Source organism: Perca fluviatilis, chromosome 4, assembly GCF_010015445.1.
Source record: "Perca fluviatilis chromosome 4, GENO_Pfluv_1.0, whole genome shotgun sequence".
NCBI lineage: Eukaryota > Metazoa > Chordata > Actinopteri > Perciformes > Percidae > Perca > Perca fluviatilis.
In genome coordinates, this window is record NC_053115.1 from 17,661,925 (window position 1) to 17,681,072 (window position 19,148).

The 19,148-nt window shown below is 40.1% G+C and overlaps 1 protein-coding gene across 3 annotated transcripts; it reads left to right on the plus strand.

The window, feature by feature from the left end:
- The first annotated feature begins 1,336 nt into the window (after positions 1–1,336).
- tmcc1b (transmembrane and coiled-coil domain family 1b) lies at positions 1,337–18,509 on the plus strand. Of its 3 annotated transcripts, none has more exons than XM_039798107.1 (8): positions 1,337–1,453; positions 4,882–5,054; positions 8,236–8,279; positions 9,035–9,816; positions 15,198–15,620; positions 16,297–16,781; positions 16,873–17,008; positions 17,102–18,509. In XM_039798107.1, the coding sequence occupies exons 4-8, from the start codon at positions 9,211–9,213 to the stop codon at positions 17,414–17,416; spliced, it is 1,965 nt and encodes a 654-aa protein (XP_039654041.1). In that variant the 5' UTR covers positions 1,337–1,453; positions 4,882–5,054; positions 8,236–8,279; positions 9,035–9,210; the 3' UTR covers positions 17,417–18,509. The 3 variants fall into 3 exon arrangements, with proteins under 3 accessions (XP_039654041.1, XP_039654043.1, XP_039654042.1); XM_039798109.1 differs by having other exon boundaries at positions 15,201–15,620; XM_039798108.1 differs by lacking the exon at positions 1,337–1,453 and adding an exon at positions 2,866–3,042.
- Positions 18,510–19,148: the final 639 nt, after the last annotated feature.

Sequence of the window (19,148 nt, forward strand, 5' to 3'; positions counted from 1 at the left end):
TCCTTTCCTGCCGTTCCCAAAACTCCCGCTGCCTCCACAAGATCAAACTCAAACTCTTCAGGATCCCAAATCTGTAATCCAGCAGCCAGAACCATATATTCTCAGACCTACCAGATCCCTGTGTTGTTTCCTTCTAAATATCCCTCTCAAAGACAAAATGCTACAAACGCTGCTCCTGTTACCATCTCAACAACCAGTGCAGCTATATTGCTTTAAAGCCTGCTGCTCATAAGCCATTTTATTACCCACACCCTTATATGCCAGCATATTATGTTCCCCAGCAGGCTCCCATTCCAGTATTTCCTGATCCTCCAACTACGCCTCCTGCAAACCCAGCTCCATCTGATGAGCATGAATGTCAGTCTATATATCGTGCCATGCCTCGATTTTATCCTTTCCCTCCTCATCAAAGGCCAAAATCTGCTTCAAGAAACTGGTAAAGGTTCTGCTGATCTGCTGTTCTGCTTCAGACTCTGCTTTGTGAGTTTTGGTTAACCTCACAGCAAAGCTATAACAGACTCTCTAAGCAACATCTCTTGCTTTGCATTTAGCAAGTGGGATTCAAAATTTTAATTTTCTGAAGAAAAATAAAGGGCAAGGTTAGCTGCACAATTACTGTCTGAATACGTTTTTTTGACGTAATGATGGTAAGACATTCAGGGCCGTAGTTGGATTCTAGAAACGCTGAGGTCGTGAGTCCACGCCCACCCAAATTTTTTTTTCTTTAACTGATAATATATTATTTATTCTGGTAAAGTTCATTCATTATATTTTTTTGCTATATTTTATTTCTAAGCATGATGGCTGTTTCTAGGGCTCCAAACACATCTTTTCATTATCAATGAATCTTCCTTTTTTATTTTCTTGCCTAATTGTTTTGTCTTCACAAAATGTCAGAAAATTAGGAAAAATGATCAAGAGTCCAAAACCCAAAGATGTCATGTTAACTATTATGGAAGTCTAAAAACAACTAGTTCAACCATTCGAGAGGCTGAAATCAGTGACTTTTCTGTTATATTTGCTTTATAAAAATGACTTTAAAGATGATTCAATTATCAAAAATGTTGCTGTTAGATACACTAATTGTTTCAACTCTGCATGCTTCCAAACCTTCTCCACATTGCCTGGAACAACATTCTGTTGGGCAAAGAGCTTACTGACTAAAAACTGTCAAAAAGTCTAAAAACACTTGAATCAGTAAAATACCAAGTATTATATTTTCCCAGACAAAACATTGAGGACACGACCTTAAGTGTTCTCAAATAGCTACAGCATTGAAGACCCTATCAGTATTCATATCTACAATCATAAAGGTCTAAACTAGTCATAAACGTAACCAACTGGTCTGCTACTCAGCTGTTCTGACGTCGAGCACGCTATATGACGTCACCGTGGGAGTGTTCCACCATCGGGAGAAATGAACGGTCATCAACACAATCCTCTCAGCGCCCATGTAAGTTGAAGCCAGTAAAACACACATTTTGCGAACCGGTCTATGAATGAAATGTTTCCAATATGCTGTTATCCGATCTGCAAAACGGTTACGGTTGATTAACGTTGTTTAGCCATTGTCGCGCCCGCCTGGCGAGGTGCCCTGTTTGCCTGTAGCTAACCATGGCTGAAGCGATGTTTTTTAGCTAGAGTGTCTAGCCAGCCTGCTAATTGACAGGCTGAGTGGCCAGGCGGCGAGCGAGTAAGCGCCTGTTTTGTCACCACGACAGTCTGGATGGGCGATGTTAAGTGTAGTTACATGTGAGTGATTACGAAAAGCAAATGAATGATTGTGCTTAACATTGAAGACAACACCCAGGCCGGATTCAATGATATTTTCACAGCGGTCAGACCACAATGTTACATTAAATTGGACTAGCTAGTGTTACTTTTAGCTAACTCTGAACAATTTCGACTTTGTCTTCAGCTAAACACTGGTTTATCAGCAATGCAAAGAGGGGACTCTAAGCTAATAAAAACATATACTGTGAGAACTGTGGGATTTAAATACGCCACCGTGAAATACAAGACTCCAAGGTGTGATTAAGAAACCTTGTGAGAGTATGTGACAGATGGCCACCCAATACCTCCATTCTAAATTCACCCGGCGTCTCTGAGCTTTTCACACATGTGAGAGCCGTTTTATGGTGGTGGTGTCAATAGGACAGGAGTCTTCTGCATTTCCATAAAAAAAATAAGGTTCATTTTTTTTAATCGTTTATTCCATATTTGGAGAAGTCTTTATAATGACATAAACGCTAAACGGGTGCCTCTATATTTATGACACAATACCGATAAATTATACCAATTGTCGCACCCAAATGTCACCTTAAATTGATTGCAATATCGGTATTCAATTTGTGAGTTTGATGGCCAAACAGGTAGAGGGATTACATTGTTCTGTAATGGCATCTATGGCTATGTGATACAACAAATAAGCTTCGAATGTAGGACCTGTCATGTTATTTGAACAGGTATATTACAGTAATCTACTTTATTGCACTAGAAAACTCTACATAGTGGCCATATTCTATTAAAATCAGTAATGTTGAGGTGAAGTTGAATGTAAAGACGCATGAGCAGTCCGTTTATAAGCAGATATGGCAAGTGATGAGAGGTGACGTCTTTTGGTAACTGGATGCAAGCCTACCCTCTGCTCCCTAGCCTTGCAACATACATAATTATTAAAACAGTCTGCCATTTATCGAAACCTATTTACTCACTAATTTAAAAAATGTATCAAGAACATCAAATAAATGTAAATAATTACACAAAATGAAACGCTCTGGTTGTGATAAAGGCAGCTGTTGGACATGTACACCTCTGACATATGTTGTACATGCTAAATATTTAGTAAACACAGCCTATATACACATAAACTAACATAACACTATGACCTCGCCCCGCACAGCAGCTCGCACCGGTGTGCACTGCAAAGTAAAACGAACACCCCCCGGTGCACCACGTTAGCTTGTACTGCTAGCTACAAGAGGAGCAGAAAAGCCATCAAAACGGGGTCAACGATGTATCCTGACTTTATCTACCATAACGGTTAGCACCACCCTACAATAAAACGATAAACTACATTGACGTTTTCGGCAATTGTATCTTGCAGTTGGGTGTTTTAAAGGCTAGGCCTAGAAACGTTGGCTAGCGAGCTGCTAATTTATCCTCTTCTTATCTCTAGCTAGCTAGCGTTAAACCGGTGGGCTCAGACTATTTGCAGTAACTTATTAACGTTACTCATAGGTACAGCCTGGTAGTTGTGTCTTACTTTATCACACCATCTGTTTAAATCTTTAAGCATACGTTAACGTTACGCGTGTACTACGGTTACCCTAACGTTACATGTAATGATACCGAATGCACCTGTAACCTATTGAATTATTTAATTAACTAACGTTAACCTACATTGTATGGTGATGGTAATCTCTCGTAAGTGTGTTTTTAAATAAAGTTTGTTTAACGTAATTGTCAAAATAAAAGGAAACTTGTTAGGCGAGTAGATGTTATTACTGAAGGGGTGGTGATGATCTCATCGGAATGCACGTATGACTGTATCCGCGTACTCATGCAGAAAGCGATGTTTGTCTGAGTAGCCTACATTGTTGCGCTTACCATTTGTTTTGTTTAATCGTCACGTAGAATTATTTTGTCTCAGTTGTGGTTATTTGAAACCGGCAAATGGTTCATGCCCTGCAGCTATTCCCATAAGGGGCTTTTCGGCACTATTAATTAACATTACACCATTAACGTTAATTAAGCTAAAACGCCTTGGAGGCCTGTGCTGTACAAAATTAAAACACTTGTTTTCATTTAGCCATCTATAAGTGATGAGGCCAGGTTATGTTGTATTAGATCCTTGTAAAAATGGCTTTACTGGTTCCTTTGGGTTGAGTAACTAATCACTGTAAATGTTATTACCCTAAATATCAGATCTTGCAATGGGCTGCATTACATGTAGGGCTGCTCGATTATGGAAAAAATCATAATCAAGATTATTTTGGTCACTATTGAAGTCATGATTATTTAACATGATTACTCGTTAACTTTTGGTTTTGCCACCTTTGGGCAGAATGACTCCACAACTACCTGGAAAAACCCAGACTCTAATATTATTGTATTATAACGTTGTTATGGTTAATATGTTAGTGAATCCAGCAGACATAAATAAGCATTTATTTTGATTTGTATTTCTGTGCACTAATGAATGTAAGTCCAATATTCACTCTCCTGTTAGCTCTTGTTTGGTCTGTGCAGACTCCTAATAATGAAAATAATAACATTAATAATAACAATATCATGGTTTTAGCTTCCAAGAAGATGATTACATATGTTCACCAGCTAATGGCTAACTTCTGTTTGCTGTTCGGTGCTGCTGAAATCTGCTGAAAGTGCATGCCGGTTACATTTCTGTCCAACTTCATCTCAGCTTACTGTGACGCCAATGGATCAATGAAAACTATTGTCCTGTTTTTCTGCTTTCTTCTCACTGTTATTTAGACTATTGATCCATTTTTTAAGTCATTTGGTTTGAGGTAGACAGGCCCATCAATCAAGTCTAGGCAGCTGGCAATCTGATATGATGGCTGCCTTACATGAGCATTCTAGCCCATCTACATTTTTATGTAAAATAAATGAGTAATACTGAGGTTAAACCATAGTCATGATGATCACAGATAGCCTATATAGCATTTCACACATCATTAGAAAAACAGTTATTGGAGACTTGAGTACAAGATGAATTGATCGGTCCATTAACATTTGATCAAATCGGGACATCACTTATCATCACTGTGTCTGAAGTTGTCAGTTTCAAAATGCCAGAATCTCTTCATAACATAACGTTTCTCACATGTCTTGCCTCTGATTTTTTGTTTTTCTTTGCAGCATGTGATTTTTCTAAATGTCCATGGAAACAGCTGACTAAAGTTTGACAGCTATCCCACCAGTTTTCCATTTGTAAGAAGTCCCCAGAGGAAGCACTGCTCGAAATCACTTGGATTAAGCCTTTTTCAATGTTAATAGATCCACAAATCATCCGCTGATGACCACATCTGAAGGTATGTTTATTTGGACTCTGTGTGTGTGTGTGTGTGTGTGTGTGTGTGTGTGTGTGTGTGTGTGTGTGTGTGTGTGTGTGTGTGTGTGTGTGTGTGTGTGTGTGTGTGTGTGTGTGTGTGTGTGTGTGTTAAAGCGAATCGTTTTTGGTTTTTACAGATCTTCCCTGAACAATGCTGATATTCCTTTGAGTATACAAGGTCCTCTAACAAAATGTGACCAATAATATAAAAGTTAAGAGAAAAATGGAGGGACAATGCAAAGGAGCTGCTGAATGTATATGATTTTCATCCCATTTTCAATATTTAATATAAACATGAATAGATTTTTTTTGTGAACACACATGCATCTGAAACTAAATGGTGTGAATCTTGATGTGCAGATGTAGGATAACTGGAATAAATGTAGGCCTATGCTGTAGCAGTGACCTAAGAGAACACACTGCTTACAGATCCATAATTGGACTTGCAGAAATGTTTCTATAACACGAGTAAATGCTGCTAGACATGCACAGTCCTCTGTAGATGGTGTGACCTTGGAGCCCTGCATGTACAGAGAGTGATAGGCGAATGTAGACTGGCCCACTTCTGAGAGAACACTTTGCCCGTAGCCTCCTAGAGGAGTTAGAAGTCATTGTATTTTCATTGTAGATGAGGGATATAGTTCCATGTCTGTGTGGACTGTCTGTTCCTATGTCTTGTCTTGAGTTTCTACTGCCATACATCACACTGAGGCACTGAACGGCTGTGTCTCTGTCTATGATCAGTGATTCAGGATCAGGAAATGTAATTGAAGAGTAACTGTTTTTATGATCGGAGGCATCTGCAGATGAAGCTTAGTAGTGTTAAATCAGTTGGCTACATAGTTATATAGTCTATAATAATTGATTATATAAGGAATATCCAATTGCATACAGAGTCATTTGAACTATGCCCGTTGATCTCTTGTGCAGTAGAAAATACAGAGCAGACTCCCCAGACTAATGTTCAATCTTAAAAGGTTGAGCTTGGTCTGGTGATAGCCAGACTAAGTCTTATCATTATGGCATGTCTATCAAAGAGCCAGTCAGATGTGCATCTATACCTGGCATCTGAGTTTTAAAGCAGCCGCGAAAAAAATCTGCATATGCAAACCTGCCCCTTTGAGGAGCGTAGACAACTCTGGTTTAACACATGACATAACGCAATCATTTATGTTCACTTATTTTTAAGTTAATGCACTTTAAAGTTACCAGAAGTCTGTTTAGACTTAAAGTATTGCCCTTACATAGGGAGGGACGCTTGATGTGACTACTGTATTGATGTTTTAATTTATTTTGAATAATGAGTGAAATGAACTGCAACAGCAGTAAGTGAACAATAATACAATTTCAAAATGAAGCCTTTTTTTCCAGCATGTTGATCAGCAAGACTTGGTAAGGGTACTCTTTTTTTTTTTTTTTTTTTTTCTTTTCATTACTGTACTATTCACTACCACCTACCCTTTAACAGAGTGCATTCTTATCCAACACTGCAGATCTAACAGCAGGACCAGCAGTAATGAGTCACTGTGTATCACTAATGGAGCATTTCATAGGGTTTTTGGTGCTAGATTGTGCTGCTGGCTTGATAAGTGATACTTTGTAGCTCTGCTGACTCATGGAATCGTTTTTCCATTTTTCTGCAAAGTAAACCACTTACTACATAGTCAGACCCATCATTTTAGGCTTTGGCTATTTCCTTTAGAGAAACATGCTTCTCACTGTGCCTTGTAAAACAGCCTGTCTAGGTGCTTGAAGACTAAAGGAGGGTACATCACAAACTTATTGTTGAGAAATGAATTGTATTCTGGTCTTTTAGAAAAGCACAAGAGTTGTACTGTTTAGTAATGGGTGTAATTTCAGTTTAATTTAAGAATACGTGATTCGAGCATTCAGAGGCATAGCAGAATTGTATGACCTGTATAGGTTTCTGGCTTCGGAAATGGGAATGCTTGAATACTAGGGCTGGGCGATATGGCCAAAATCTTCAATCCCGATGTACATAGGTAATTTTATATCTCGATAACTAAATATACATATATAGCATGTTTTTAAATAGTCTATCTAAAATAACCACACTGTAAAGCCTATTTTTGTATTTTCTTGTGTGAATTAAATACTTAACAAATACATTTTTTTTCTCATTTTATTATGAACTTTTGTGCAAAATAAACATAACGTGCAGGGATCAGAATGTAAAGCATTGTGCAAATAACTAGATATTGCTGTATCGCAGTTTGGCTGCAGTTTTTTTTTTTTTGGGGCATCACGTTAGAAACGATATAGAAAAATGTATGCTTTAGACATTTTATATCGTTTTGACGATACCATCATAATGTTCAGCCCTATTAAACACTGAAGTTAAAGTACTGTATATCCAAAAATGAATAAGCTTGCAAGATCATCATCATCATCATCATCATCATCATCATCATAAAAGGAATTCCTTTATTAATAAATGTGCATATCTTTAAATTTAAACACAGAGCAATTTATAGTAGCCAAAAAACTGCCTGCCATCTGGGTTTAAGGTTTAAAGAATATTTTGTCCATTTTGACTAGATGATGTAAAATAAGAAATCTTGTTAATGCAGCTGTCCATTTGGTCATGTGAGACATCATCAAAAATGTAAAAATAGATATTTATATTTAAGCCAACATTTGTTGGCTTGTTGGCCTAGGAGAGAAGGACAGAAGGTCTCTCTCTCAGCTTAACGTCTGTCTGTCCGTCTGTCCCCCCAACTACAGATGAGTGACAGCTCCTTTGAGCAGCGTTCATGCCATGTTTTGATGTTTGTCTCTGTATAGAACTGGTATTCTTATTACTTGAACAGTGTCTGCTATCATGTTAATGTTGTCATGTATGCTGTAATGTACAATAGTTGCCATTATAACATAACAAGGCTCATCCTGCATTGACTTACTCCTGGCTCATTGTTGAAAAATTCATATAGTCAGCACGTTAGAAGCTTTGAGGTCTCTCATCAGCGTAGCATTCCTTTACAACCATTACTACCAGTTACTACTAAGTTGAAGGTTGGTGTTCAGGTCCGTTTATTTCTGTGTAATGCTACAGTATGCATATTTTTTTAACCTTTTCCTTTTCTGTTGTATGGAGCACATCATTTAGTTTTTTTTTTTTGTTTCTATTTCTGTTCATTTAGCCAATCCTGAGTTGTGAGTCAGCAGAGGGGAAGCTGGGCTGATGGTAAGCTTTGTGTCACACTCTGTCACCTTGTTTCTTGCTTTCTTTAATGTCTTATTACATGTTGGTAAACCAAAAGGCTTTTATATAATCATGAGTCATTTGTGAGCCAAAGTCTTGGAATGTCCCTTCACATTACAGGATAAAGCCTTGCTATGAAAGGAGATGAAAGAGGAGACCTCCGTAGATCGTTGAACACCTTAATCAGTATAGAATTGCATAATAATCACTGTCCGTTTTTAGAATTTAATTTATGTTTTTCACTCTGCAATCTTTGTTAGCACCATCCAAGCACTCTCAATTATGTTGGTTATTAATTTCCATAATAAACACTTTCTGAAATGTCATTATTCAACTATCATGAGGGCTTTTGTACGGTCAGGCTTGAATGCCCAGAAATAAATAATAGTGATTTCAGAAACCGCCTAAGGCATCGACCTTCAACATGTGCAGTATAACAAACTTCGGCATTTCAGAAACTGTTCTCAGAGCTTGTTTATTTTGTAGACTGTGTTTTTGCATTACCGGGTTGGCACTGTAAGACATAGAAAGAGAGAAAATATCTTTATTTTTATAAATATAAATAAATTGTTTATAAAAGATGTTTTTTTTGGACAAGACATCTTATCCACTGCTAAAAAAAGTGTTCATGTCTGTGTCAACCCAGTTTATGTTGCTTGTTTTTAATTCTGTTGCTCATTATGTTCATCACTCGCTGCTGCATGACATAATTCATTTTTATTTTCCTTTTGTGGTAGACAAGCATGACATTGAGCCAAGCCACAGATGTATTTCCACTCAAAAGGCCCAACTGAGCACTCTTCCCATCTGCTTTCCGGCTTTCAACCAGTCGCTCAGAGTGGGGGTGTTGACGGGGCGTAGCTAGTCCCCTGCACCCCCAAGTAGAACCTCACTGTGAAACTGGAGGTCTCTGATGGATCAGGGTAATAGTGAGCAGAGTCCAGAGGAGCCGGACACAGGAGGCCGAACGGAGCCGGAGGTCGGCAGGAGGGCGTCGGAGTCGGAGCATGGCTTGTCCAAAATTACCCACAATGCCCTGGAGAACATGGGAGCGTTGGGAGTGTTGGGCCATGGCCTGAAGCAGTTCTTCCAGCCACAGCGCCGACGCTCCTCTGTTTCCCCACATGACTCCGTCTCTTCCTGCACAGGTGCCCCTCCCTCCGAACCCACTGATGTAGGGTCAGAAGTAGGGGACTCTCCTGCCTCCTTGGCCCTCCCTTTGGATTCTGACAACCCTTCCGCCCCTCCCGCAGCTCTGAGCCGTGTTCTGCAGCAGATCCGAGGTGCTCCACCAATTATGAAGCGAGGCTCCAGCCTGCAGAGCCGCCGCAGCAAGGTGGGGGGCACTGGGGATCCTCCCCAGAAAGGTAGCCCACAGATCCACCGGCGCAGCACCCATGAAGCCCTGCTGCAGGCTGGACGCCCACGCTCCTCCTCGACCACAGATACACCCAGCAGCCCAGCTCTAGTTGACATGCTGCTGACCTCTGGTTACCAATCAACTGAGGAGCCTGACAAGGTGAGTGTCTCAGTCCTGTCAAGTGGTCCAGGTGAGAGATAAACCATGGTTTACATACACACTATATACTGTATATATCATATCTCCAATATTTGTCACAGATAAACGCCCATAAATTTGCTTATAACAGAACTTGCCTCATATTCATCATGTTTAGTAGGGGTGTCCCCAACTAAGAATTTACATAGTCGGCCACGGATCATGGAAAGTGAAACTTAAATATGTCATGGGGCAGTTGGATTTATTAACGCATTTTAAAAAGATTTATTATAAGCTTCTTTCTTTTCACATTTTTATTTCCAGCAATATGTTGATATTTACGTATATCATAACAGGCTGTATATTAACGTATTAGTAGAAAACCGGTAGTTCTATGTAAAATCCGACATTGAGCATCCCCATATAGCCAAAATGGCATGATCCTTGTTTCATAAGGAAGCATCATTCATATTTAGATGCAACAAATTACATATCCAGCTACAAAAAAGCCTGAAAGTTGGGAGTTAATACAAAGAGTCATTCTTATGAAGGTGATGCACCGTCTCGTTGCATTGGTGTAAACTGGCAGGTTTCAGAGCACTGCAGACTGGCGCGTTGCAAGTAGTTGCAAGTTTCAACTCGTCTCATTGCAGATCTTTGGTCTGAACTGGGGCTGTACGCCTCGGCGAAGATTCAGCTGTGAGATTGTCGCTCCTTCGATCAAAGCATTGAATATTCGACTACTCGGGGTCACCCCTGTTTTTTAGACATTTTCCTCAGTATCAAAAGTAATCCAGTAATTGTTGTCTATGCTCCGAAGACTCCGGAACGGCTAATAGCTAATGCAGTATCACTTTCCAAGATGCTAATTTGCCAAACTGTAAACAAATGTAGGCAAATAAAATGGGGCTCGAGGTGTTGCCAACAGTTAACTTACTGACACCATATTTCTTGCTTGCATCCCCAAAGCATGATGGGAACAAGTTTTACAACTTAGAACCTGTTTGTCCCAAATAGAATAAATAAAATTATAGCAGTGACAAAATCCCTGAAAATTAGCTTTTTCCTTTTGCACTCAATACTAATAACATTTGCATGCATTATTCAGAGTGTCCTACTAACATTATTATATCCCTGGAACACAAACAATCTCCTCTTTTCATTTACAAATATTTTCGGTGTTGGAAATTTTTTTTGAATTTATAAATCTTTTTCTTTTTTAAATAGAATCTGTCCTAGAAAATGTGTAGTACAACGTACTTAACAAAAGATTATTATTGCTGAATTAAATCCTAAAATGTTGTATTCATAGAAAAGTTTCAGAACATAAAAAAAATTGTAATCGTAATCCAAAGAGACACTGTGCACTCATGAGGAAACAAATGCATTGTATTTGTTTGCAACATAGCTGTATAAACAAAAGATACAACTGAGTCATGCACTTATATCTGTGCAAGAATGTCTACTAAGTGAATTGTGCAAATGTGTTAAAAGACTGTTAATGGTTTGGTTGTGCCTGGATGAACTGGTAAATGGGGAGATGAGCTGTCAGCGGTGGAAGGTCAACGATTGCCTTGAGTGGTTGGTCACTATGTGCTTTAAGCCTTTCTAAATTTAGCCTTTTGCTGTCTGAGTGTACTTCAGGTCAGAGAAGGCTTGCAGGGCTGAACAAACTCAAACTTGTGGGATGATTGTTGTTTTGTTTTTTTACATTGAATTTTGATAGAAATCTGACACGCTGATAAGAGCAGACAATAGAAGATCTTTACACACTAAAGGGCCATTGAAGTAGGGGGCTAGATTCCAGCAGTATGACAGGGGAAAGTAGATGTTGTAAAACAAGGGGGCCGTGCCACACTGTTTCACAGCTCTGGCAACTCAGTGGAAGCATGAATTAAGTTTATCAACAGATGTCTTAAGCAAAATGGAAAAATTTTCCCCCGTCTTCCTGTTCATCTTAAAAAAACAAAAACAGAATGTCCTGTTATTTGTAATCTGCAATCCTCATCTTAAATTGATTTATCCTCCATGGAACACAAGTTGTCTCTTTGTTTCCTTGCCACCATGCTTCGTAGCCCATTCAACAAATAGAGATTAAAAAGGAATTATCCAAGAACCTGTTTGTACTGCTTAATTGTTTTTATTTGTGCTAGATAACTAGCCCGACAAGCCAGACCCACATCAAGATTTTGGGTCTGGGAACTCACTATTGACTGAGCTCAATCCGAGGGGCGGTGTAAACGGTTGTCTTTCAAATTCCCTCTGCACGCAATAAGATAGCACTACAAACAGGCAGAGCAAGAAGAAGGTAGCGAAGCTAGTTGATAGATTAAACTTTTGCTGTATCCGGTCGGCAAAACTCCGAACACATCTTCCTTTTTTTAAGAATGATTTCAGTGCCGTTCTTTGTTCTTTTCTCAAAGAAAAGCTGAACTCCAAGTCTTCCAGAAGACCGCTGTTCCCAGCAGCAGCAGCCATAAGCCCGCCCACCGACTCTATACACGATGTGATTGGCCTGACCACAGTTTGGTTTTTCTAGCTCGCAAGCCAACGGAGAGTGCCTAGACACTCTTGGCTGCAAATTAAATTTGCTGCCGCTAGGGTGCATCTAGATTTCTAGGCTACTAGATACCTACAGTTTAAGTAAATATGCCTGGAATTAAATACCCTATGTATTGGTTAATGTTGTATAACCAAACATCCCTGTAACTAGCAACTCTTTCTAATCGACTCTGTCAATGTAATATTTTAAAGGTCCCATGACATGGTGCTCTTTGGATGCTTTTATATAGGCCTTAGTGGTCCCCTAATACTGTATCTGAAGTCTCTTTCCCGAAATTCAGCCTTGGTGCAGAATTACAGCCACTAGAGCCAGTCCCACAATGAGCTTTCCTTAGGATGTGCCATTTCTGTGTCTGTAGCTATTGGGGAGAGAGGGGCAGGCAAGATTGAGGGTGGGGGTGTGGCCTTGACCAACTGACACTTTGCTCATTTGAAAGCCATGATGTCTCTCTCTCATGGGTGGGCCAAATTCTCTGGGCGGGCAAAGCAGAGAAAGGGGAGGTAACCTTGCTCCTTATGACCTCATAAGGAAAAATTTCACTTTATGAGGTTTTTTAACATTAATGAGTTCCCCCAGCCTGCCTATGGTCCCCCAGTGACTAGAAATGGCGATAGGTGTAAACCGAGCCCTGGGTATCCTGCTCTGCCTTTTGAGAAAATGAAAGCTCAATACTAATAACATTTGCATGCATTATGGTCCGTGTACTTGGCGGCCAACGGATTTTCGTTTTGAAAGGAAAAAAACTAAAACGAAAAACGGCCAGTTTCCCAATTACCATTAGTAAATAGGAAAACAAAAAACGGACAACAACCCATTATTCGTTTTTTGTTTTGATATTGAAAAACGGAAAACGAAAAACTATCTCGTTATCCGATTGTCTTTGATGTGTTTGTAGATGGAACTCGGAAATTAAAATGTGTGTATAAATCTTATTCCTCATTAATTTTTTTCGTGACCCGGAAGCGATCGTAAGTAGTAAGCGGCTGCGTACCCGGAAATCATTTGGACATCAATGAGACCATGGAAAGTTAGAATGATACGGACGTAAAAATGTTTTTAGACGAATATGCTAGTTTTATATTATAAAACTGAAAGAATGGGATGTATTGTGGGGATATAGCAGGGACTTGTGGCGAAACACAAGTTGACTTTTATTATGAAGTGGTCACAGGAGATTAGCGCTGACCGCTCTCATTAATCAAAAATTAGTCTACACAACAAGACAACCATCATAGTCTAATAATTCCCTGCTGAGCACACCAGCTCCGCACACTCCTCTCAGAAAACCCCCGTATCGTTCCAAACTGTGAACCCAACGCAGCTGCTATATCCCCACAATACATTCCATTCTTTCGGTTTTATAATGTAAAACTAGCATATTCGTCTAAAAACATTTTTACGTCCGTATCATTCTAACTTTCCATGGTCTCATTGATGTCCAAATGATTTCCGGGTATGCAGCCGCTTACTACTTACGATCGCTTCCGGGTCACGAAAAAAATGAATGAGGAACAAGATTTATACACACATTTTAATTTCCGAGTTCCATCTACAAACACATCAAAGACAATCGGATAACGAGATAGTTTTTCGTTTTTTAATATCAAAACAAAAAACGAATAATGGGTTGTTTTCCGTTTTTTGTTTTCCTATTTACTAATGGTAATTGGGAAACTGGCTGTTTTTTCGTTTTTGTTTTTTTCCTTTCAAAATGAAAATCCGTTGGCCGCCAAGTACACTGACCCATTATTCAGAGTGTCCTACTAACATTATTATATCCCTGGAACACAAACAATCTCTTCTATTCATTTACAAATATTTTCGGTGTTGGAGCAAGATTCCAGATCAGACCATCGGAGCTTTCATTTTCTCAAAGGCAGAGCAGGATACCCACACCTATCGCCATTTCTAGCCACTGGGGGACCATAGGCAGGCTGGGGTAATGCATATTAATGTTAAAAAACCTCATAAAGTGAAATTGTCATGCCATGGGACCTTTAACAACATCTTCCTGTACTGTACGTTGTCCAACAACACAATGCTTTATTCTAGCTTTATGGTTCACACTCAACTTGTTCAGACATACTTTACATTCAGTTCTTCAGAGTACAAGGAGCTCAACAGCTGGCACGTTTCCAATAAGGGCTGGTAGCTCTTATGATGGGACCATTTCAGTTTGTGTTAATTACCTAGGTTGATATTTACCTTTCCTCTTGTTGCCCCAGTTTAAGCCTCAAGGCTCTGATGACTGTTTATGGCTACACATCATTTGCACAGCGCTTTTTAAACTACAATTTAAATCGATGTCCTAATCCCTTTACGATCATCAGTTAACTTGGCCTATTTTTTAGCTTTTGTTCCCCACAACAGTCACTGCATCTCTCCTCCTGTGACTCCTTAAACTGGAGTTGTGAAATGACAAAAGGGAACTTTTGTTTTACAGGCGCCATCTGCTGTTGTTAATGCGTAGTGACAGATATAACCTAACTGTAAGGGGACTGCAGGTTTTCAAATGCTAGTTTCCGGAAAAGAAAAAGCGGCCTTATATTAAAGCCAATACAGCACTGTATTTTGAACTGATTTAAACACAGTGTTCACATTAGATACTGTAAGGGTTCTCATTATTCTCATTAAAAGCTTAACGCTAGAGGGAGAGACAATATCATCAACACCGAATTACAATAAGTATTGTAAGTGTCACAGTCAGCATAACATCACCCAGTAGTTGCAAATGCATGATTCAATTATACCATGACGGCGTCAGTTCATTAACAGTGTTAAAGTTTTGTCTTGATAAACTTCAAATGATCAAAAGCTTCTCTCCATATTTTTTTTGGAGCAGATGGATCATTATGATGGGTCAGGCCCTGCTGTGTCACCCAATGCCCTCCCCTACGGTGCAGATGGGTATGATGTAGTGGACAGTACCCCAGACCCCCAGCGAACTAAGCAGGCCATTGCCCAACTACAACAGAAGATCCTCAAACTCACAGAACAAATCAAAATTGAACAAACTGCACGTGATGACAACGTGGCTGAATACCTGAAACTCGCCAATAATGCAGACAAACAGCAGAGTGCACGCATCAAGCAGGTGTTTGAGAAGAAGAACCAAAAGTCAGCGCAGAGTATCCAGCAGCTGCAGAGGAAGCTGGAGCATTACCACCGGAAACTTCGAGAGGTGGAGCACAACGGCATCCCTCGCCAGCCCAAAGATGTTTTCCGAGACATGCACCAGGGGCTGAAAGATGTCGGAGCCAAGGTGTGTGATTTGCTGTTGCCTTCAATGTTCTACTTTTATTGGAAAAGGTATTTTTAACATTACATGTTAAAAATACCTTTTCCAATAAAGTATAAAATATTTCATCTAAATTTAGTGATTTAAGTAAATGTAAAGGAGCCAAGAGACCAGACAACGGAGTAGAGGTTAGACACTTGACTTGACAGCACCGGTGTAACAAACAAAATGAATATTGGCTGCATTCCATTCAAGTGTGCCAGTATGGCGCATGATTAACTGGCCCACGTAAAAATGGATGTGTTGGAATATCTGCTGTGAGAAAGAGATCTTATATCAGGTGGCTCACTCACTTAAAAGCAGAATCTGAATTAATTCCTAATTTGTTCAGTTATAGGGTCATTTTACCCAGATAAAAAAAAAAAAGGGTTGCATTCAAGATCTCAAGAAGGAAACCTCCTGGTTAGCCCACAGTGCAGAATTAGCTGTCAGCTCCAGATATCTGGTCAGAGCCCAGGATTTTATAAAGGCTGTGGAAAGTTTTGCACGGTTTCTACACTGTACACTGTTTCTGTTTGTTCAAGCCTGTTCAATGACTAGTGCTAATGTGATCAATTCTTTAGTGATCAGTTGGAATGCGGTTAAACCAGTTTTCATACTCGACGCAGCCTGAGAACTGACCAGACCTCGCTCATTGCAGGTGACAGGGGGCCTCTCCAGTTTCTCTCAAGCCACTCATTCTGCAGCTGGAGCTGTGGTGTCAAAGCCGAGAGAAATCGCCTCACTTATCCGCAACAAGTTTGGCAGCGCTGATAACATTGCAGCCCTGAAAGACTCCTTGGATGAAAACCAGGGAGATGAAGGTGTTGGCCCAGGGGGAACGAGGACCCTTGGGACCGGGCAGTTGCAGTCCAGCCCAAAGTATGGCAGTGATGAGGATTGTTCTAGCGCTACGTCTGGCTCTGCAGGAGCCAACAGCACGGCTGGAGCCCCTGGAGGCCCCCCTAGCTCCAAGGGCAATACCCTTGACCATGCCCAGGCCTCAGGCTTTGATGCTATACTCCATGAGATCCAAGACCTCCGGGATAACCAAGGTCGACTGGAGGAGTCCTTTGAAAACTTAAAAGCCCACTATCAGCGGGACTACACGTTGATCATGGAGGCCCTGCAAGAGGAACGATACAGGTATCATATCTTATACAGTGTAGTATAGCAGGTCTGTGCGGGTAGAAAGAAAGCATCCTGTTTGTGACGTACTGTTGTCACTATTTTGCAGGTGTGAACGTTTAGAAGAACAGCTCAATGACTTGACGGAACTGCACCAGAATGAAATTCTGAACTTAAAACAGGAACTAGCCAGCATGGAGGAGAAGATTGCTTATCAGTCTTATGAAAGAGCGAGGGACATTCAGGTAAGCATCACAAAAATTAGCATGATGTTTCTGCTTTTGTCAGTGGAGCTAGTTCACTGACCGTTTTTTTTTTTTCTTTTCTCTGATCTATAGGAGGCACTGGAGGCATGTCAGACGCGTATCTCCAAGATGGAGCTGCAGCAGCAGCAGCAGCAGGTGGTGCAGCTCGAGGGTTTGGAGAATGCCACAGCGCGGACTCTACTTGGAAAACTTATCAATGTGCTCCTAGCTGTTATGGCAGTCCTTTTGGTGTTTGTGTCCACGGTGGCTAACTGCGTCGTCCCCTTAATGAAAACACGCAGCCGCACGTTTTCCACGCTGCTCCTCGTAATCCTCCTTGCCTTTCTCTGGAGGCACTGGGAGGCCATGTCAGAGTATCTGCACCGCTTTCTTCTGCACCCAAGATGACCGGCTTGGAGAGGCTTATTTATATGATGAAGGGACAGAGGCTTTGGGGCTGATGTGTAAAGGGAGGATACTGAACCACACAGGGAGTTGAATCTCAATAGTCCTATCTTTTGTTCCTCTTCAGCAGCTTTTCAAAACACTCAGAAGGGTTGCATCCGAGGTTTGTCACTTTATCACTTTCTGAAATGTGTTTTGAGAAGAATAAAACCGAGAATAAGGGAAGAAAAAGGCTAGATGTTTGGTATTTACTTTGCTATCTTTGGTGTAATTGTGAAGCATAGTGTAAGGGTGAATGGGGTACATGTAGATGGAGGGGCTAAGAGAACTGCACACTTGATTTCTCTCTTCTGAGTGAATTTGTTTACATGTGGAAAGCATTGCATTGTTTCCCCACAGAAGACATTGTAATGCAGTTTTATTACTTTTGAGCTGATTTAAGTGGTATTGTTTTGAAGTCACTGCTATTTTTATTACAGCTGATTGATGGCTTTTTATTTTCTTTTAACTATAATGAGCTGACCGTGTTCTGCTGATTTAGTTGTCCATATTATTATTATTATTATCATTATTATTATTATTATTTGTAAGTTCTCTCTTCTGGTCTTGCCTGGTTTTACAGTCTGCTCCTTCTTTTCCCTTTACTCAATCTTTTCAAATTTTAGCTTGTGTGACCAACTCTTCCTCTACCTGATCATTACACTCTGAAGAATAGGGTGCTTGCACATCAGCTACATTGCTCTGGAATCAGACTTGTCACTGGATCAAATAGGGGATTCTTGACTTGGTTCTTGTGGATGTGTGAAGTCCATAACACTGGTTCTGCCACAACCAGGATATTACTATCAAGAACTTTAAGTTTGGAGTTGCGACCCTGCCCTCAGGCCAACTGGGTCCTACTATCCTGGTGGCTTTTCCACTGCAGAAGAATAATCTATGAACTGAATTAACATACTTGAAGAGCAGTTAAAGTGCTCAAAGACTCAGTGCTTCCGTACTGTTTCTATTAGTGACAATGAAATAGTTATACTTTTTAGTTGATTTTTTTATTTTTTAAAGACAAATAAATTTGCTGTTTTAAAAGGTGAAATTGAAAGTAACTTGTATTTGTCTCCAAATTGTTTTCGTCTCGTCATGAAGTCCCTAAATTGTACATCACACATTACACTACAAAAGCCTCTTGTTGGGGTCAGTTTGCTTCGCTTGTCGGCCATATGTTTGAGAATATACTGTATTTAAGACGGTAGTCGTGTTCTTACAGGTGTTGAACACAATCACCAGTGTGAAGCATTAACTTGTAGGAAACTAGTAATACCCTCCAAAATCTAGGCAACATTTACATAAGAGGATTAATTGGACTTTAGGCCATGATAGTAACAGAAATAAATTGTGGAAGTTCCAGACTGTGGTAGTTACATTATCCTCCAGATGTCATTTTTGCTGTCTTGTTGCAAGCTGAAAATGGCAAAAATGTGACATGTTAACACTCAAACTTAATTTACTAATTCCTCTACTGCCAACATCTTGAACTGCATTATGGTTAGTGAGGGAGGCTACCAAGAGACCTTAATAGACCTTTTTCATAGCAGACATTTTGCCATGTCATAGTAGGAAACGCATGTGTATATAGACCCCTGGTATTGTGTTGGATGATTGGAATAGCCTACTGGGCCACTCAAAGGAATTGAGCCATCAATATTCTTAATTACACCTGTTCTTGACCTTCTATGACATG